The 20487-nt window shown below is 45.0% G+C and overlaps 2 protein-coding genes and 1 pseudogene across 2 annotated transcripts in view; 2 read left to right on the top strand and 1 right to left on the bottom strand.

The window, feature by feature from the left end:
* Positions 1-54: 54 nt before the first annotated feature.
* On the top strand, positions 55-8223 carry PMEL (premelanosome protein). Its single transcript, XM_039865622.1, has 12 exons — positions 55-73; positions 455-579; positions 2832-2942; positions 3098-3244; positions 4014-4148; positions 4546-4707; positions 4964-5680; positions 6418-6534; positions 6769-6853; positions 6964-7169; positions 7266-7353; positions 7973-8223. The coding sequence occupies exons 2-12, from the start codon at positions 504-506 to the stop codon at positions 8112-8114; spliced, it is 1986 nt and encodes a 661-aa protein (XP_039721556.1). The 5' UTR covers positions 55-73; positions 455-503; the 3' UTR covers positions 8115-8223.
* Positions 8224-8304: 81 nt separating this feature from the next.
* DGKA (diacylglycerol kinase alpha) overlaps positions 8305-20487 on the bottom strand; it is a 17949-nt gene continuing 5766 nt past the window's right edge. The window contains exons 5-25 of the mRNA XM_039865628.1: positions 20293-20367; positions 19779-19828; positions 19341-19415; positions 19024-19143; positions 18796-18910; positions 18150-18238; positions 17901-18020; positions 17602-17700; positions 17336-17419; positions 17064-17137; positions 16824-16903; positions 16468-16471; positions 16329-16414; positions 16147-16236; positions 10592-10752; positions 10282-10346; positions 9939-10029; positions 9457-9655; positions 9228-9348; positions 8981-9041; positions 8305-8706 (exon numbers count right to left, since the gene is read on the bottom strand). Of these exons, the coding sequence (XP_039721562.1) occupies positions 8623-8706; positions 8981-9041; positions 9228-9348; positions 9457-9655; positions 9939-10029; positions 10282-10346; positions 10592-10752; positions 16147-16236; positions 16329-16414; positions 16468-16471; positions 16824-16903; positions 17064-17137; positions 17336-17419; positions 17602-17700; positions 17901-18020; positions 18150-18238; positions 18796-18910; positions 19024-19143; positions 19341-19415; positions 19779-19828; positions 20293-20367 (1943 nt within the window). The 3' untranslated portion in view covers positions 8305-8622. The remainder of the gene's footprint in view (positions 8707-8980; positions 9042-9227; positions 9349-9456; positions 9656-9938; positions 10030-10281; positions 10347-10591; positions 10753-16146; positions 16237-16328; positions 16415-16467; positions 16472-16823; positions 16904-17063; positions 17138-17335; positions 17420-17601; positions 17701-17900; positions 18021-18149; positions 18239-18795; positions 18911-19023; positions 19144-19340; positions 19416-19778; positions 19829-20292; positions 20368-20487) is intronic.
* LOC120605118 (uncharacterized) lies at positions 12578-12693 on the top strand (annotated as a pseudogene).

Genomic DNA, 20487 nt, shown 5'->3' with positions numbered 1-20487 from the left:
CACAACCCTTCGAAAAAATGTGTATCGATCTAAGATCAAATTCCACCTAGCCCAGGAAGCTGGGAATCTCATTGTAAGGGTTTCCTGGGTTTCGCAGGAACCATTGCCTGAGCCTCTCAGCCTACCCGATACTGTCTATGTTTTTGGATGCAGGGTCTCTGTTTCTGTCTTTTTGAGAGGTTCCTGGCTTGATTCAAACAACAGATTCATTCACTCTCCCGTAATGAATTGTGTGTCGGGTACTTGTTAGTTAACGTAGCTTCCCTTCAGTCAATTCTTTCTCAATAAAGAAGAGAGTGACCCAGTGAAACTAGAAACTCATTGAGTAGTGGGATGTCCAGGGACCAGGATCCCTTATCAGTTTTGCCTTTCTCCAGTCCTCCTGCCCCTCCCAGGACTCCCCTAGAGGAAGAAGAGGAGGGGCTATGCAAATGAGCACCCCTTTCTTATATAGGGGCTTGTCCCAGCCTCCCAGAGCCTTTGGTTGCTGGAAGGAAGACAGGATGGATCTGGCGCAGAGAAAATGCCTTCTCCATGTGGCTGTGATGGGTGCTCTTCTGGCTGTGGGGGCCACAGAAGGTGAGTGTGGATATGAATAAGTGTGAATTTGGGGTTGCACACCTGCTCTGGTTTTTCCTCTTATAATGGGAGATACAGGAACACTTCAGGTTTCTCTCTCTCATTCGATTTAGTGAGGACATGGGCTCCTGAACCCTCTCCCCACATGGAGATTTGGGACTGAGCCTGAAAATAATCCCATATGCTTAAAAGGGCAAGAGGACAGTGGGTCTCTGTGGCCCTAATTCTTAGGCTCCCTGGACAATGACCTGGAGCAGGGGCTCCAAGAGGGTGAAATGAGTGGGAGACTCTTTTAGGCAATATCTCAGGCACTTGAGATAGGGTTTTTAAAGGGAGGAGTAAGAAAATGTGGTATTGGATAAAAAGGGTGAGGAGGCACCACCTCCTTTCTTTGGGATGGAGATGGGTGAACACAGCCTAGGCTTTTGTCCTGGAGCTGGAAGAGACACGCAGAGGGGTCTCAGCTGAGAATCACATGAAAGGGCTCTGGGGGATTGGGGCCTCGTGACAGGAGCAAGAGGTGGGGTTGAGGAGTGGTGAGAGGGTCTGGAATGTCACGTGCTGCTCTGAGGAGGGAGGGTTGGGGGTGGAGAAAGAATGGGTCATCTTATGATTCTCTTGCTCTAGTGGTTGGATGCTCAAAGAGATGATTCCAGATCCTCCCGGAGCAGAATCAACTAGGATTCCAGAACAAATTAGAAATGGAGTAGGAATAGTTTCTACTGTGGTGAAATACATACACCATATCCCGGTTTCCCCTTCCTTTCTCTAGATCCCTGATCTCACGGACCGAGAATATTCTCCTTGATCTGATTTTCCTCATTCATACTGCTGTTTTATATCTTTCTTTTACTATTTTACAGAATTACTATGTATTCTGGAAACATTCTGTTCATACTTGTTCACCTGAGGCTCTTAAAAGATTGTGCTTACTTTTTGGATCCTGATTTTTAAAATCTTAAGAAGCCATTTTAAATATTCATGAAATCTTATGTGGACTGCATTTGATAATTTTGTCTAGAGTGAAATAACAACGCTTATTCAATATTTATTTATTTATTTTTTACAGATACATACTGAATGTGTAAGGTTAAAATAACAAGATATCTGAGATTTGCTTTTAAATACTTTAGCCAAAAAACAAACAGCCAACAATAACAAAGGATAGGTAAAGTAAATGTGGCAAAATGTTGATAGTTGCTGGATCTGGGGGATGCATACGGAAATCCATCATATCCCTTTTTCTCAGACCACTGCCAGTCAGTCGTCATAATTTTGTCTGCTCTATCCCCAGCCCCAACCTCTGCCTACCTCTGATCCATCCGCCTCACTGCTTGCCATAATGATCCTTCTAAAACACATTCCTGATCATATTTGAAAAGATTCTAAAGGGTGAATTTTATGTATGTGAATTATATCTCAATAAAACAAACAAAATCTTCTAAGGTGTCCTTGCCTGCAGGATAAAAGCCAAATTCCTTTGCTTGGCACTCAAAGCCTCCAAACAGTCTTCTTGGCCTCATCTCTCATAGTGTACATCAACCATATTGCTAGTAATTCCCTATCATGCTATGCTTACATCTGCTTGTACTGGGCCTTCTGCCCGGAGTGCTTTATCCTACAGGCTAAGTCCTCATTAAAGCCTTTCCCTATCTGCCAGAGTAGAACTAATCTGTTTAATTCTTCATTTAGTTGCACTTATGCATGTCGGCTATAGCTCATATTAAACAGTGCCATAAATTATAGTAATTTATGTATATGGGAGGTTGTTCCATCATGTAGCGGTTAGCACATCTGCTTTACACGCAGAAGGTCCTGGGTTCACACCCCAGTGGAGCCACAGTCCATGATCTACGTCCATGCCACCCTGAACAAGCCCAATGTCTGATCTCAGAAGCTAAGCAGGGTTGAGCCTGGTTAGTACTTGGATGGGAGACCACCTAGGAAGACCAGGTGCTGTAGGCATAAATAATAATAAAACAATAAATAATAAAAAAATTTATATATATGTCTATTTCCTATACTTTACTTTGAATCTCTTCAAGGCCACGTCTTATTCATTTCTTAAGTGCTTTGTACCTAGCATATTGCCTGGTACACAGTGGGTATTCAGTGCACTAAAATGCACTTAAAATTTTTATATATATGTTATTTTCAATTATAGTTGACATGGAATATTATATTAGTTTAAAATGAACTTTGAGAAGGGACTGAGCGAGGATCCTAGGGCCCTCTTGGTACCTTTTTTTCAGGACCCAGAGACTGGCGCTGGCATGGTATCTCTAGACAGCTCAGAACTAAAACCTGGAATAGGGAGCTATATCCAGAGTGGACAGAAATCCAGCACCCTGACTGCTGGAGAGGTAGGAACTTGGCAATTTCTGGGGAGGATATGATGGGAATGGGGAGGGAGAGGAGCAAGAACTGGGTTGAATGTAGCTTGAGAAGAAAGTTAGGAGAAAGATAAATGAGGAGGAGAAGCCAAAGGAGTCCCAGCTAATGCAGCTGCCCTTCTCAGGTGGCCAGGTGTCCCTGAAGGTCAGTAATGATGGGCCTACGCTGGTCGGGGCAAATGCCTCCTTTTCCATTTCCCTGCACTTCCCTGAAAGCCAAAAGGTGATGTCAGATGGGCAGGTCATCTGGACCAACAACACCATCATCAATGGTGAGTACTTCTCTACTCCAGGCCCTCCTCATTCCTGGGGCTCAGATTCCCTGGTATCTATCCCCAGTGAGCTCAGGGAATGCCCTCTCTCCCCTCTAATTTTTATTTTTTAACAAATTACATATGTCATGCATATTCATTGTAGAAAAATTAGAAAACATAAATAAAAAGGAAAAGAATTATAGCCTCCAAAATGGGGGACAGAGGACTCAGTAGACATAGAAGTTAGACCGACTTGGATTTAAACTTGTTACCAAAAAAATAAATAAATGAAATGAAATGAAATGAAATGAAATAAATAAATAAACTTGTTACAAATTTGGAACCCTGAGCAAGATACTTAATTGTTGTGTGTTTCCATTCCCCTATTCATAGAATGAGGATGATACCTACCTTGGAAGATCATTGTAAGGATTAAAATGTGATAATATATAAAGAATTTAGCATAATGCCTGCCCTAGCCTATAGTAAAGGCTCAGTAATTGCAAGCTGGTGGTTTTCTTTCTTTTTATCTCATTAGCTAGAACAAATAACTCTAAACATTTTGATATATGGCCTTCCAACCTCTTTCGTATGTAAGTATATACATATGAATCTTTAATTGTAGTTTCCATTCTTCCCACTGCCACCCCAAATGGATTGTACCAAAGGGAATATACTTTGTAGCTAGGAAGTATTCCCAGAGCCCCTCTCTGGGAGCCATGTTAGGGGTTTTGGTGTACAGAAAGGAATGCCAGGGTTTGAGGGTGACTCTGTATCTACCTTTCAGGGAGCCAGGTATGGGAAGGACAGCCAGTATACCCCCAGGAACCTGATGATGCCTGCATCTTTCCTGATGGAGAGGCCTGTCCATCTGGCCCTTGGTTTCAGAGGAGAAGATTTGTTTATGTCTGGAAGACCTGGGGTGAGGGACTCTCTGCTCTGGCCTGTAATCCACACTTGAATTTACCTCTTTCTTCTTGATCTCCTTTCCTTTTGGTCCCACCCTTTAAGCTCTGTGAGTTTCCCTAATTATTTTCCCTGTGGCTCCTTCCTCTTCCGTAGCACCTGGCCCCGTCCAACTCTCTCTATTATAGTTTTTTTCCGGGAGCCCTTCCCCAATTATAGTCCCATCCCATGGAACCACTCGTTAGGACTCCTTTCCTGCCCCTGTTCCAACCTTCCAAATACCCTCTAAAATAACCATCCTTAATATATCTACTGACCTTCCTTCTCTGGTGCCGTATCTAATCCTGCCCTTCAGTCGACTTTCTTTGACTGGTAACACCCACCCTCCCTATTTTTCTTTCCAAAAACCTCAGGCCAATACTGGCAAGTTTTGGGGGGTCCAGTGTCTGGCCTGAGCATTGAGACAGGCACAGCAGAGCTGGGCATACATACCATGGAAGTAACTGTCTACCACCGTCGGGGATCCCAGAGCTACGTGCCCCTCGCTCACTCCCGCTCAGCCTTCACCATTACTGGTAAGGATTTAGGAAGGGCAAGGCCAATCCTTGCAGAGCCAGGAGAAGAAGGTGAGGAGGCTTGGCTAGACTAGAAGGGGAAATGGGAAGTGGTGCATAACCTTAAAGGGGCAGAGCCAGGAATACCTGGGCAGAGGAATGTGGGGCTTGGAGCCAGTGAAGGGAAGGTCAATCAGCTTGGAATTGGAGGGTGTGGCTATGAGAGGAGAAGCTGTGGCCCAGGTGTGATTTTCCCCTTTTTTGGTTCCAATCTCAGACCAGGTGCCATTCTCTGTGAGCGTGTCCCAGCTACAGGCCTTGGATGGAGGGAACAAGCGCTTCTTGAGAAATCAACCTTTGATCTTTGCCCTCCAGCTCCATGACCCCAGTGGCTACTTGTCTGGGGCAGACCTCTCCTACACCTGGGACTTTGGAGACAGTACTGGAACCCTGATCTCTCGGGCACTTGTGGTCACTCACACTTACCTAGAGTCTGGCCCAATCACTGCCCGAGCGGTGCTTCAGGCTGCCATTCCTCTCACCTCCTGTGGCTCCTCCCCAGTTCCAGGCACCACAGATGGGTATGTGCCAACTGCAGAGGCCCCTGGCACCACAGCTGGGCTAGTACCTACAGCAGAAGTTGTAGGTACTACACCTGGTCAGGTGCCAACTGCAGAGCCCTCTGGAACCACAGCTGTACAGGTGCCAACAACAGAGGTTATAGGTACTGTATCTGTACAAGTGCCAACTGAAGAGGGAATAGGTACTACACCTGAGCAAGTACCAACCTCAGAGATCATAGGTACCACACTTGCAGAGATGCCAACTGCAGAGGCCATAGGTACACCTGAAGTGTCAACTGCAGAGCCCTCTGAAACCACAGTTGCACAGGTAACAACTACAGAGTTGGTGGAGACCACAGCAGGAGAGGTACCCACACCTGAGCCTGAGAGTCCAGATGTCAGCTTGTCCATGCCTACGGAAGGTATTACAGGTAAGAAGGCCAATGTGAATGCAGTTTATTGAGATGGGGCATTTGTTACTAAAGAGCTGAAAGATTTACTCAGGACTCAGATGTTACCCGATCCTTTGCTTAGCGATAGAGTCCTCTCAGGGCCCTCAATGGTTTTAAAGCCCTCAAGTCTCTCTTAATGACATGGAATAGATATGGAGTTTAGGAAGTCAGGGTCTTCTCCTAGGCCCAGAATAGAGCTTGTTGCTTCTCTATCCCTGAGGAGGGCTATTCCCTGAGGGGCAGGCCAGGGAACAGACTGTGATCATATATGTATTTATATCTCATTTCCTGTTCATATGTAAATGCATAGAAATCTTTCCCAGATTCCGATTCCATTTCTCATCCCTGGAATCTCAATCCAAAGCAGATCAACCTGAAATTGTGATAAGAACATTGAAAAAGGAGGAATGAGATAGTGATGTTTAGATGAGTTAACGTATGTCAAGTGTCTAGCCCAGGACCTGGCACAGTGTGGAGTGGGATAAACATTTGGGATTTTTTAAAACTCCAGCTCTACCCCTGTGTGACTCTGGGACAGTCATATATCCTTCAGGGACTCAGTTTCCTTATCTATAAAATGAGATTTCCCAGGTCTTGTCTGAATCCAAGCCTGGATCCAGTAGCTCTGGCTCTACCTGGGAAAATGCCTGGTTGGCCTCTGTTTTCAGGTGAGTCATTTGTCTCTTGATTTTCTCTCTTCAACCCTCTCCTGCCAGGCTCCCAGAGCCCCCTGCTGGACAGTACAGCCACCTTAAACCTGGTGAAGCGACAAGTCCCCTTGGATTGTGTTCTGTATCGATATGGCTCCTTTTCCCTCACCCTGGACATTGTCCGTGAGTCTTGCCTGCAATGGGGGCTGGTGGAGGGAGGCGTATGCTGCTTAGAGCTGCCAGTGGAAGCATACTATGGAATGAGTTACTCACCTGGACAAGAATACCCAAAGCCCATGGTTTTCATTTGAAGGCATGGGGATGGGATTGGGGAAGCAGCCTAGGGTTTTTCTGTCTATGGGCCTTTGAGGAGTTCTGGTAGAAGAATCCCAGACTTAAAATCTTGCAACTTTGCAGAGGGTATTGAGAATGCTGAGATCCTACAGGCTGTGCCATCTAGTGAAGGAGATGCATTTGAGCTGACTGTGTCTTGCCAAGGCGGGTAAGTGTCCCACTGGTGGCCCTGAGAACTCCTGGGTTGACTGTTGCCCTGCTCTCTGGTGTCTAGTGTTCCTACACAGAACTCCTGACATAACATGACCCCTCTCCCAGGCTGCCCGAGGAAGCCTGTATGGATATATCATCACCAGGGTGTCTGCCCCCTGCCCAGCGGCTCTGTCAGCCTGTGCTACCCAGCCCAGCCTGCCAGCTGGTTCTGCACCAGGTACTGAAGGGTGGCTCAGGGACCTACTGCCTCAATGTGTCTTTGGCTGATGCCAACAGCCTAGCAATGGTCAGCACCGAGCTTGTCATGCCTGGTAGGTATTTGGACAAGAGCTGGGATGAAGGGGAGTGGACAGAGACTATCTGTTAAGGAGCAGACACTGAAGCAGTGTCTGGAATTCCACTCACAGGTCAAGAAGCGGGCCTTGGGCAGGCTCCCCTTCTCATGGGCATCTTGCTGGCATTGATGGCTATGGTGCTTGCATCTCTGATATATAGGTGAGGACCTCACCATCAAGCTGACACCCCCTATTTCTTATTACCATCATTTACTCTTCCTCAAGGGGAGAAGGAATCACCACTCCCTTTGAGGAAGTACAGTGTCCAGGAAAGAGCCCAGACTTGGAAGTTAAACAGGCCTGGACTGCAGTCTCACTGGTGGGACCTTGGGGAAGTAGCTTAATCTCTTTGAGCCTCTGAAAAGTACAAAAACTAATACCTGCTCTGTGGGGCTATTGTCAGAATTAGAGACAATGTGGATAAAGCACCTTGTTTTGAAAGAGGAGTGCAAAAATGATGATATTGATGGCTGTTGTTATTAGCTATATCAAGAGTGGCAGAGGTTGGGTGAAGTGAGTTCTCCACCTGCAAGAAGGGGAGATCCCCAGGCCTGGAGTGCCAAGGTCCTCAAAGTAGAGAAGCTCATTGGGAGAGAGGAATGGGCAGAGGTTACCATAGGAACAAGAGAGGATGAACCTTATCTGTGAGGAGGAGGGGAAGGAGCTAGGATCAAGGCCAAGTAAACCTGGGATATAGGTATGTCCTCTTCTTTGGAGAAGTAAATAAGCTGCCCTTGTCTATTGCTAACCAGTTTCCCTGCTTCTTCTCCCAATATCAGGCGCAGACTTATGAAGCAGGGCTCCTCAAACCCCCTTTCCCAGCTGCCACGCAGTAGCACCCACTGGCTGCGTCTGCCCCAGGTCTTCCATTCTTACTCCATCGGTGAGAACAGCCCCCTTCTCAGTGGGCAGCAGGTCTGAGTACTCTCATGTGATGCTATGATTTACCCAGGTGGACAGCAATGCCTACCTTTTTTTCCATTCTCCCCTTGGAGACTACCACTACCTGAAATAAATACTCAGAACCAGGTGCTGTATTTTTTCTTGCTTCTTGAGAGAATCTATGTCATTTAAGGAGTGAAGGTATAGAGGAAGAAGGTATACCACTTACTTAACAGATATCCCAGTAGGGGAAAAAAAGTCTTTTTATTCAGATGAGGCACTTTCAATGTATGTGTTTGTGGTGTGTGTTTCTGTGTGTGTGTTTGTGTATGTGTGTGTGTGTGTGTGTGTGTGTGTGTGTGTGTGTGTGTGTGTGTGTGCTCACATGGGGAATAGTGGAGGTGGTGCAGGATAATAAATACTGTGAGGGTGAAGGAACACTCCCTTGAGCTGGCAGGAGGTGCGGCAGCAGTATACAGAGTACAGTCCAGGGAGTACAGTCCAGGGAAGTGGGTTCAAGACTGGCTTTGAGGTTGAGATGTCTCTCTCAGCACAAGAAGCCAAAGAAATTGGAGGAGCGTGGAGGTGGGCCAATGAGCATGGGCATCTGGTTCCTGTGGGTGATCTTGATCTGGAAGAGAAGGGGCCATGTTCAGAGGCAGGACCTGGTACTGTAGGGATGGAGCAGCAGAGATCTGGGAGAAGATCTGTGAGTTTCAGGGTGGGTTGCTGGGGTCCTAGAAAGGCCATGGAAGGAAGGCCAAGGGCTGAGAAATCAGGATATGAGATAAATGGTGCACAGGGGAACTTCAGGCATTGAGAGGAAGTGAAGAAGCTATAGAATGGAGATTAAGGATCCATGGAGCCTGAGGGTTCAGTTTTCAGCAGGCACAAGCAATACTCACTGTACAGGGTGTCTGCATCCAGGGTTCTCCGTCAATTTGCATGGGAAGGGTTTTTGTGGTGCTGTGGGAGGCCAAAGCAGATTGCTGGAGATTTCTTTACCGACCAATGCCAAAACTCTGTTTCCGAAGTTGGCTTTGACAGCCTTTGGTACTGAGGAAGATCTCCTAGTACAGCCGTTATTCCCATGACCCTGGTGCTCATGGCCCCACTCCTTCCCGTAGAGCCCCTAGTCAGAGTTTTCCTTACTGGAAGGTGATCTCAGAGCACTTGGCCAGCCGACGTCCAGCACTCTTGAGCTTGGTATAGATCTGGCCCATCTCAATTGCACCCTCCAGCCCTACTACTTCCAGCCGCTTGTCGCTTAGGTCTGGGGATGGAAAGTAGCAAGATAGGTTTTGCAGAAGCAGGGTGCCTCCAAAGAGAATTACACCTTCCCCTTTTTCCTGCCCTCAGCTCCCAGGGCAGCTCGTCTCACCCGGTACACTGGTTTTCAAGATGTCAGGGTCGGTGATGACTTTAGCTGTAGCGCCTAAGGCCTGGTTGATCCCATGGATGTCCCCATGGGGTCTCTTGGTATCACCCCAGAGGTTGGAGCCTCCATGTGTGCTAGGGATGTTCAGCACTGCAATGCCTTCCAAAGACAGGTTGCTCAGATTCAGTGGTTTCCCACAGATCTGAAGGAAGAAGAAAACAGATCCTTACCTCATGGCATAATCAAGGATGTGACTCTTCCCTCCACCAGATGACAAACTGGGAAGATCAGAATTTGGAGTTTTGCAAGGGATGAAAGGAAATAGGGATTGGTATATCTTGAGAACTTAGGAAATCAGAATTGGAGAGCTGGGAGGTCAAAGCAGAGGTTCAAGAATATGGGAAGTTCTTGAGGGCACCTGTGAAAGGAGAAACTAAGATATAAGAAGCTGAAAAAGATGTAGGATGAGGTCTTATCCTACCCACCTCGACTGTCAAAGACTCCTCCAGCTTTTTGCACGTTGAGAAGATGGATTCAGATGTGGCGAATTCGAAATACCATAGCTTGTTCTTCATTCTGTGTCAGCCCCAACACAAGGCCCAGTGGCAGGGTGGGGGGGAGTGGGGATAAGTTACACAGTGCTGGTAGGGGTAGGCTAAGTAACAGAAAAGAGCATTAACCTCCTGACTCCAGACCCATGTGGAACAGGGTAACTTTGGGTTGATGGGTTTCCTCAAGGTGTCACTCTTCAAGTGCTCTCGTCATACTTGGCCACACAACCTGGTTCTTGCCACTGGGTATGCCCATCCCACCCCCACTTTCTCTCACCTGCTGTTGAACTTCTCGGGATATTTCTCTCGCATGATGTGGAATCGGTGAGCAATAGAGGCATCCTGGGAAGTTCAGGCATGTAAGATCAGAGGCCTGCCTTTTCTCAGCACAGAACTTTATTTCTTTAACTCCCCCATTTGGAAGCAGTATGTCCCATATTCTTTTCTTGCAACTCACACCACTGTACCCTATCCCCGATTTCCCTGTGTCACAGCTCTCTTAACCTCTACCTTCTCAGTCTGCTCTCCTCCAGCCTCTGCCTGCTTAACCCCGCTTCCTCCCTGCCCCCGTGCCCCACTCCACTGACCACACCAATGGAGAAGTAGTTATTGATGATTTGAAAGGGGACTGGGTCACTCTTTTCTTCAGTTTGTTGGGGTATCACCTCCACAGACCATCGATCCATATGTACCACTTTACTTGTCTCTAAATCCTTGAGAATCTTCCCCAAATTCTGTCCCTCATACCCTAGGGATGGGAGAGAAGACAGGTTAACTCAGTTTGACAAATTCCCAGGGATCCTCTGCCCCAATTCTTCAGACTCCCCCAGCCCTTGCCAGTGAAAAGGCAGGGTGCTCAGTCATGGCTCCCATGGAACCTGCTGGCCCTTTTCTCCACACTGTCATGAAGGATGATTGTTCCCAATGTATGTATGTATCTAACAACAATGCCAAAGTTCATCTGGAAGATTAGAGAAAATGGCTAGGAAAATTTTTTAAAAATGAGTGATGATGAATGGGGATAATCTCTATCTATCTATCTATCTATCTATCTATCTATCTATCTATCTATCTATCTATCTATCTATCTCTCCCCACCCCTGACACTTTCTCTTCTCATTCTACCAGATCACACACAGTATAGAGCAATAGTGTCTAAATGGTGTGATACTGACACAGTGAATAGAATAAAAAGTTCAATAGTATTCAAAGAATAGAGTGCCCAGAAACAGACTCAAATATATATGAGAATTTAGTATATGGTGACATTTCAAATAAGTGGGTAAGATGGATTATTCAATAAATGGTGCTGGGTGTAGAAGTCACTTCTTATACCAAAATAAATTCAAGATGGAGGGGAATGGGAGGAGGACGAAGAGGGTAAAGGGGGTCAAATATATGGTGATAGAAGGAGACTTGACTTTGGGTGATAAACAATGCAATATACAGATGATATATTATCAAATTGTATTCTACACTTGAAACTTACATAATCTTATAAACCAATGTAACTAACGCCAACAAATGTAATAAATTAAAAAAAAATCAAGATGGATCGAAGAATTTAAATGTTAAAAAAGAAGCAGAATTTTTATTAGAAGAAAAGATGAATAAATGTTTTAATAATCTTTGAGTGGCCTTTCTAAAGCATAATATAAAACTAGGAACCAAAAAAGGGAAAAACTGATCAACACAATTATATTAAAATTTAAAACTTTTGTATGGTTAAATAAACACATATCTAAAAAAATACAAAATACAAACTGGGAAAAAATATCTGCAGCACATATAATAGATTAACTTCCCCAATATTCAAAAAAAGCTCACCAATCACTATTTCTATAAAGTCAATAGAAAAATAGGCAAATAACAGAAACAAACCAATCACAGAAGAAATACAAATGCCAATATGCATATTAAAGATGCTCAGTACTATTAATAATTAAAAGAATTGGAAATTAAAACAATTAGTAACTTTTTCTTGTCTATCAGATTGACAAAATATGAAGAGATTGAGAAAACCAAGTGTTAAAGGGATTATGAATAAACTGGCACTCTCACTTGCTGTTAGTTGGAGCATAAACCGGTATTTTATTTTTGGAAGGCAATTTAGCAATTTTTATTGAAATGTTACCAAATTTTATCAAGACATATCCTTTGACACAGCAATTCCACTTTCAGGAATTTCGCCTACAGAAATTAACACACATGTGCACAGAGATGGATGTGCAAGAAAGTTTGCTGAAGTACTTTCTAAAACAGCAAAAAAATTGGAAACAATCTAAATGCTCATCAGTAGGGGAAGGTTATATAAATTGTGGCAAATCCATGCCATGAAATAATGTACAGCGATTGAATACAGAACGAACTCTGTACGTACTAACATGGAAAAATCTCCAACATACATTATTCAATTAAAAAAAGAAAAACCAGAACAATTTGAGCAGTATGATCCCATTTATGTTTGTTTAAAAGTTGTCCGTGTGGATATGGTTCCATAGTGTAGTGGTTAGCACATCTGCTTTATATGCAGAAGGTCCTGGCTTCACACCCCAGTGGAGCCACGGTCCATGGTCTATGGCCATGCCACCCTGAACAAGCCCCATGTCTGATCTGGGAAGCTAAACAGGGTCGGGCCTGGTTAGTACTTGGATAGGAGACCACCTAGGAAGACCAGGTGCTGTAGGTATAAATAATAATAATAAATAATTTTTAAAAAAAGTTGTGTGTGTGCACATAAAAACAGAAAAATGAGTGTAAATAGGAAACAGTGGTTGTCTCTAGGATGTATGTGGAATTTGGTGAGGGGCAGGGGAGAGGAAACTTGAATGTGAAGACTTACACATTTTACTTTAAAATTTTTTGGTGAAAATGTACTAATGTACTATTTGTGTATTTTAAAAACTAATCAAATGTAAAATGTTCATACTCTTTGAGCCAGAAATTCCACTTTTAGAAATTTCTCCTAGAGTAATTCTCACATCTGGGTGCAGAGATAAATATGCAAGGGGGTTCACTACAGCATGATTTGTAAAAAAAAACCGAATGCTACCCAAATGTTTATAGGGAAGTGGGTAAATAAATTATGACATATTCACACGAAGGGATGCTATTCAGTAATAAGAAGAGTGAGGCAAACCTGACTATATTGAAATATGATTATAACCAAGATGAGCTATTTAGTTTTAAAAAAGAAGAAAAAAATCTATAAAATGACCTCATTGTTTAAATACATATTACTATGTGCCTAGAAAGAAAACTATGAAGAAATAGACTCCGAAACCTTAGGGATTAGATTACAAGGAACTTTCCCTTCCTTGTCATGTATATTTGAAATGTCTGAATTTTTTTTTACCACAAGCATGTATTATTTTGTAATCAGGAAAAAAAATTACAAAAACGATCTATACTTCCTCACATTCCACTGATAGTCCAGCTCACTATAATTTTCTTTTCACTATACCACCCTGCTGAAACTCTTTGAGCAAAGACTGCCAATTATTCCTGCCAAAACCGACAGCATATCTTTAGTTCTCATTTTAATTCATGAAACTCCTTAGTTGGCTTCTAAAATACTACTCTCTAAGTTACAGAGGACCCTCTCTGTTCCTTCTTAGTCTCTGTGGTAGGCAGAATAATAGCTCCTCAAAGACATCCACATCCTAATCTCCAGAATCTGTGAATATGTTGCCTTATATGGCAAAAGAGATTTTGCAGATGTGATTAAATCAAAGATTTTTAAATGAGGAGATTACCCTAGATTATCTGGGTGGGCCCAATACAATCACAGGAGTTTTTATAAGTGAAAGGGGAAGGCAAGAGAAAAATCATGGAAGATGTGACAATGGAAGCAGGGTTAGAGTGATAATATTGCTGGTTGGAAGGGGTCCCAGAGCCAAGGCATGCAGGCAGCCTCTAGAAAATGGAAATGGCAATGAAAGGTATTCTCCCCTAGAGCCTCTAGAAAAAAAACGCAGCCCTGCCAACATCTTGACTTTAGTGCTGAGGGACCTGTTTTGGACTTCTGACCTCCAGAACTATAAGATCATAAATGTGTGTTGTTTTAAGCCACTGTTTGTGGTGACTTGTTATAGCAGAAATAGCACACTAATAGACTCCTTTAATAATTCATCTTCCTCTGCTCAACCCTTAAATAGGGTGTTTACCAGGATCTTGCTATCCTTGTCCACTTTCTCTTCTTACTTATCTACTCTCAGTATGTCAATTACTTTCTAGAAGCAGATGGTTCTTGAACATGTATCTATAGTCCTGACTTCTCTCCTAAATTCCTAACATTGACTTCTAACTACCTACCACACTTCTCCATCTGGGTACTCCACTGACACATCAACTCAATATGTCCAAAACCAATTGTATCTTTCTTCCTTAAAATGGTCCTCCTCTTGTATTCTCTATCTTAATAAATGGTACCTCCATCTGCTCAGTCTACTAACCCAGAAAATATCCTAGACTTGTCTTCACCTTGTCCTCCTCCACAACCCATTAGTTACCAAGTATGTGGCTTCCACATCATAAACTCCACTGCTGCACCCTTTGCTTTTGTGTTCATTATCTCTTGACTAGATTATTGCAAAACAGGTACTTTCTTATTCTGTCTCCTTCCTCCATATAGCATATTCCTAACCTCCATAGAGCATATTCCTTCCATCTCCCCTTCTTCACAACTCTTCAATATCAATGCAAATTTTCATTAGCGCTGTATTTATGTCATGATTTTCATGATTCAGGGTGCATTTGCAGAAATTGCTATGAGACTCTCATTTGCAGAACACAGTAAAGATTCAAAATACATGATTTCAAAGTGTCTAATACTGTAAGTGAAAACAAAGTCAGATGTTGAGTTTTTAAAAAATGGCCAAAAAAAAATTGGTCATATGTTTACATACAAGATTTAAATTATAATATGTACTTGGAGACATGTCTACTTCCTGGAATAACATTTTATATATGGAGAGAGTAATTTTACTATATATACTGTATAATATTATATATGTAACTAAAAGAAAAAAAGGGTATATATTTTAGTTACATCTTCCATGAGTTTAAGTTACATCTTTCTTTTAGTTACATCTTCCATGAGTTTAAGAGTTTCCCATGGTTCAGGGATTGCACGTTCAAAGACTTCAGTGGTTAGAAAGGTAAAGTGAATGAGTGAAAAATAGCAAGGAACCCAAGGAATTGTGGTGTATTGAAGAATACATGACTCGCTTCTCAGAAATAACCAAAGTCAAAAAATTAAAACACTGCGAGGCGAATAATTTCTGTGGGCTTTCGCCTTTCAATCTCTGGCAGGATAAAGTTTAAAACTCCTCAGCACAGCATGCACGACCCTCCACAATCTGCTCGGCTCAGTCCTCTCTCATTTCATTCCCCACCTTGCACCCTATGTCCCAGTCACAATGAATGACTCACACTTTCCTGAATGCACTGTCATGTTGTTTGGTGGCTCCTCCTCTGGCTTTATACAATTTCTTCTACCTAAAATGTTTTTCGCTCTCCTTAGTAGACCCCTATTCTATAATCTCCTGTGAGATATAAGAGGTGGACTCTGAATCCAACAGCCTCAACTCCAAGACACTTCAAACTCCAACCTGCCAGACAGTGACGTTTATAACACCATCCCTTCAATGTTTTCTCTTTTAAGGGAGCAGGAGACTAGAAATGCAAGTGCAGTTAGGAGACTGTTGCAATAGACTTGGGAAGAAATTATGAAGAATGAATGAATGACCCCTGATTAACTGGTTGAATGAATGAATGAATCATGACCAAGCTCCCTGCTAGCTCCATCATTCAGCATCTGCCTTAGCACTTACACAACCTTCCTTATTCCCTATACTCCTTGATGCTCTGAGCCCTAAGAGTTGGTTGAGAGAAATAGAGGATATTTTTAGGATTATAGAGAAAAGGACCATCACACTTGACCCTTTTAGGTTCAGGCTGTGGTCCTTGTTTCTTCTAAAGCTTTCTTCCTTTGGGACAATCCACTTTGGTATCCACCCTTCTGTGCCTCTTCTTCCCTCATCCTCTTTGTGTACCAGATACCTAGATGCCTTCTAGGTGTGCCTTTCCCTTTCTATCCAGCTCTCCCCATCCCCCAGGAAAACAATTTCTAATCACTTACCTCCTCCCCATCTTAGGCAACGAGCTAGATCATTTCCAGTGCCCAGGGGCAACACAGCAACAGGAGGCACAACAGGCAAGTTAGCTTTGTCTGGGAGGGACAGGTGAGAAGATGGACAGAGGGAGTTAGCTCCGGAAGGCCACTGCCCCAGTGCCCTGCCCAGAGCCTCACCCTGCACTGACCAATGGTCTCTAGGATCCAGCCTACTGTGCCATCTCCACCACACACCAAAATCCGGTAATCAGGAACTTCTCTGAAGAATCTAAGCCTGAGACAAAAGGTGAGAGAGAAGATGAGAAAGGATAAAAGGACCAAGGCTACCCAACTCCTGGACAGGCAGATTACTTCTCATCGCACATTCTTATGGCACCCTTACCCTTTGTCAAAAGACTTTTTTCTAATAAGGTCAGAGGAAAATTGCAATGGGGAAAGTTATAGCCACTGCTCAATGGTTAGGGAGAAAGTGGTACCTCCATCTTTTGAGAACAGAATAATGAGCCAGGGCACTCTGAGGTGGGGATACCCACTGACCCTAGTAAAAGCAGCATTCTGAATTCTAGTTTCTTGAGGTCCCCTAATCCCGCTCTCCCAACATACACAGAGAGGCAAACACTACCACACACACACACACACACACACACACACACACACCCCAGATACAGCCTCAACCCCAGCACTCACCCTGGCCTCAGGACCATCCTTTAGAAGGTTGAACACCTGTCGAGGGTTTAGTAGATACTGGAATTTCCAAAGCACCCTGTGTGACGGAAATAGAAAGGCTCGTGGCAGGGAAGGGAGAGACTGTACCCCACCCTCCTGATGTCCTCCTCAAAGTATGTCTCCTCCATATACACAAATTCCCAAACTCTGTCAGTCCTCCCCCTTGATCTTAGTAGACAAAGTATATCTCTTCTCACCTCTCCCCCTGCTTCCCACCACTCTTAGGGTTGACAAAGACCAGAAGTGGGTGAGTGTGAGCAACAGGGTCAATCTACATGGGGAAAGAAAACAAGGATGAGGAACATAAGCTTTTGTTAGAGTTAAGATGGGCCCTGGAGACAGGGGCAGAAGGCTGTAATGACCCCATTTCTCCCTCCCTGAGCAGGTTTCCCACTTCATTCTCTCCAAGAGGGCTCCAGCAAAGGAAAACCAGCTCCCACCATGACTCCCAAGCCTCTTAGCCCTGTACCCGCAGAGCCTCAAAGGTGTTCAAATTTAAATCATCCATGGTCTTCTGGCTTGTTTTGCTACTTTTATGCTCCTGTCCAGAGGCCTAAGAAGGGAGAGAAGCAGAAGAAAGGAAAACTGGATTCTGTGTGAATCCCTAAACAGATTAAAGTCTGACTTGAATTCTAAAAGTATAGGCTCTCTGCTCTAAAAGGCACTGTACGTATGTGTGTTTTTAAATTGAGGCAGCACTCCTGCCTCCTCCCAGCTGCTGCCCACAGGTCTCACCAGGACGCTGGGATAGATGGAAGATGGAGGCAGGATGTGATCCCGGAGCAGCCCACAGTCACACTCATGGCCCAAAGCTTGCAGGCAGTCATCGTGGATCTGAAAGACAAGGTGGGAATGGAGAGACCATGGAGGTCCTCTCCTCCCGTCACCTCTCAATCTTGGGGTCTGGTACTAAAAAGAGAGCCATTGGGAGCAGGGGCGACTGTGAGTGTAAGGTATATGCGCCAGGCGAGAAGAGAGGGCAACTTAAGGGGGGGCCCCAAGGCATAGGCTGGAGAAATTGCTCCCGAACTCACCTCTAGGTGGCACCACACACAATGCAGCCCGACTAGACCGTGATAGATCCGGATCTTTTTCTGACAGCGGTCGCATCGCCCAGACACACAGCCTCCTCGCACCCACACATGTGATTGGACCTTGGGGAGAAAGGCAATCCCTTGTCTGAGAGGGTCTGAACAAAGACTGGAGAAGGGCTGAGGGCTGCAATGGGCCGAGGGTCAGGGCCAGGATGTGGGTGGTGATGGGGTGGACTTAAGGTCACTCACACCAATGTCCTTCCGAGACTTGGCATAGGTGCTGACTTCGCAAGGCAGGGCCTTCATGGCACACTGGTCGTGAACGGTGTACTTACAGACTGGGTGAGAGGGAAGGTCAAAGTCTTAGCTGTAGCCCCTCCCTCTATTTCCTCCTTACCTGGTGGTGAGGTGGATTACTCACTGAAACAAGACTATAACCCTTTGCTGTGAGGGTGTGGTAGAGAATTAAAGTTTGGGGTGGGGGCTCACCTCTAAGACCTATGCCTTTTTTTTTCCCTCTTCCCTCTAAAAGAGTAGTTGCTACCTACCCTTACTTCATCCATTTGCCAATAACCAGTTGGATAATAAAAAAGGAGGCCCAGATGATAACAACAACAACAACAACTACTACTACTACAACTACAACAGCTAATTTTTATTGTAGATTTAATAGTAGGTACATGCACTGGGTGAAGCACTTTTCTTGCATCAACTTATTTAACGCTCACAATGACCTCATTTTCAGTTGAGTAAACTGAGGTTTAACTAGGTCACTTAACTAGCCAGTGACAGAGCCCAGGATTCAAACCCAGGTCTCCCTAAGTTCAGAGAGCCATGCTCCCACAGAGAGCTGGGCTACCCCTCTGCTCCCACACTCCCAGGTCCCATCACTCACGGTTACAGCACAGCCCCTGCTTGCCAAGACCAATGCTCGACTCGCACATGTTGCAGTAGACTGGTCGGGGGAACCTCTTGGGTCTCCACATGTGCTGCCCATTGTCCTTCAGGGTCTGGGAGGGCACAACAGATGCTAGGGAGTGTCTAAGTCCTTAGAGGGCCAGCCTGTGGCAAGCACAACCCAAAGCAACTGTCTTTCCCATCTTCACAAGTCTCTCCTACTCACCATCTCCAGACCCAGCAGCACTAGCAGTGGCACAGTAGTGGCTCCAGCCCGGAGCCACTCAGCTAGGGAGACAGAGCCACTGCCATCATAGTCAATCTCTTTCATCATCTCTTGAAGAATCTGAGCAGAAAATTGCGGGGGGGTGGGGGTGGTACTTTTGATGTGAATGGCCCCTCAGATCTGACACCTCTCCATGGGCCCCAGCCCAGCCATCTTAGCCAAGGGAACCAGGCTGTCTGTCGGAGATGGGGTAAAGTAGATGCAGAACTCACCAAGGAGAAGGTACAAGAAGGGACAGGAAGGAAGAACTGCCTTACCGGCCTCAGCTCAGACACATCCCAATCCAGGTATTCAGCCACTCGCATCATCTGTATGATGATTTTGTCCACTTCCTGGGGGCCAAGAGGGTAAGAGCCACAGCCATATCCCACCTCACTACCACCATCCGAGGCATTCTCTAGAAAGCAGCGTTCCTGGGCTCCACCCCCAGACCCACCTCTCATTCTCAGGTGCCTCTGCCAAGTAAATGAGTGCCTAAATGTATTCATATGTTTGCAAGAGGGCCCCCAATTCATGTCTTCAGCCTCCTCTTTTAGGGGTCAAGAGCTTGGGACTTACTCCCAAATGTAGTCCTATAGGACTCAACTTCTCCCTCTAGCTTCCTCTACTGCTTAAGATCCTAGAAGAGTTGGGACAAGAAGGCACAGACAAATGGACACATACTCCCTTGCCCAGCGTACAGGTCCCCAACTCACTGAGCTGTCCAGGATCCCATTTCTGTCCATGTCGTACAGCTTGAAGGTGACTGTGGGGTGTTTTAGGGGGGCCAGGGTCAGTTTGTGAGGGACACCCAAAGAATTTATAACATAATACAGGGGAAACAAAGAGATAGGGAGAAACCTTTTAGATGAAGAGGCCAGAGTTTGGGGCTGGGACTGAGAAAGGAGACAAAAAAGGAGGGGAAACAGGCCTGGATTCCACCCTTGGTGAACCTGATAGGGGAGACAGTACACACCTTTCACATCCCAGGAACACCTCAGGCCACCCGCATGAAAATATATAAGACATGGGAACTGGAGTGACTATGGGGGATGGCATTAGGTATAAGGAGTCTGTGGGGACAGAGGAAATGGGTCTATTCTCTGGCCGCACCTTTGTCTGGCCCTGTTAACCTTTAGGAATCCTGAAAAAATGAGGGAAGGAAGGCCAGGGAACACCCTCTCTCTTTTCACCTTTCCTCCCCTCTCCTAGTACAGAATGGCAACTCACATTCTAGCTTGTCTTCTGGTCGACCACCCTCCAGAAGAGAAAAGTAGCAGGAGACATCACTGAGACATACCACATCTGGTGACAAAAAGTACAGCAGAGCTGAGGTTGGGGTGCCCTCCATTCTGGTTCTTCTCTTTTCCTTGTTTGTTCCAGTTCTTTCCTCCCTCCAGCTCCTAGACCAGCCTGGACAACCTC

Source organism: Pteropus medius, unplaced genomic scaffold (genome assembly GCF_902729225.1).
Source record: "Pteropus medius unplaced genomic scaffold, Ma_sr-lr_union100, whole genome shotgun sequence".
Classification (NCBI taxonomy): Eukaryota; Metazoa; Chordata; class Mammalia; order Chiroptera; family Pteropodidae; genus Pteropus; species Pteropus medius.
Note: the sequence above shows the minus strand (reverse complement) of the source record. Positions and strands in the feature narration are given on the sequence as shown.

Excerpts from the sequence above, each read along its gene's own strand:
- PMEL (XM_039865622.1), top strand. The coding sequence starts at position 504 with ATGGATCTGGCGCAGAGAAAATGCCTTCTCCATGTGGCTGTGATGGGT. Across the intron at positions 7,170-7,265 it reads CACCGAGCTTGTCATGCCTG|GTCAAGAAGCGGGCCTTGGG; the intron begins GTAGGTATTTGG and ends TTCCACTCACAG. Across the intron at positions 7,354-7,972 it reads CTTGCATCTCTGATATATAG|GCGCAGACTTATGAAGCAGG; the intron begins GTGAGGACCTCA and ends TCCCAATATCAG.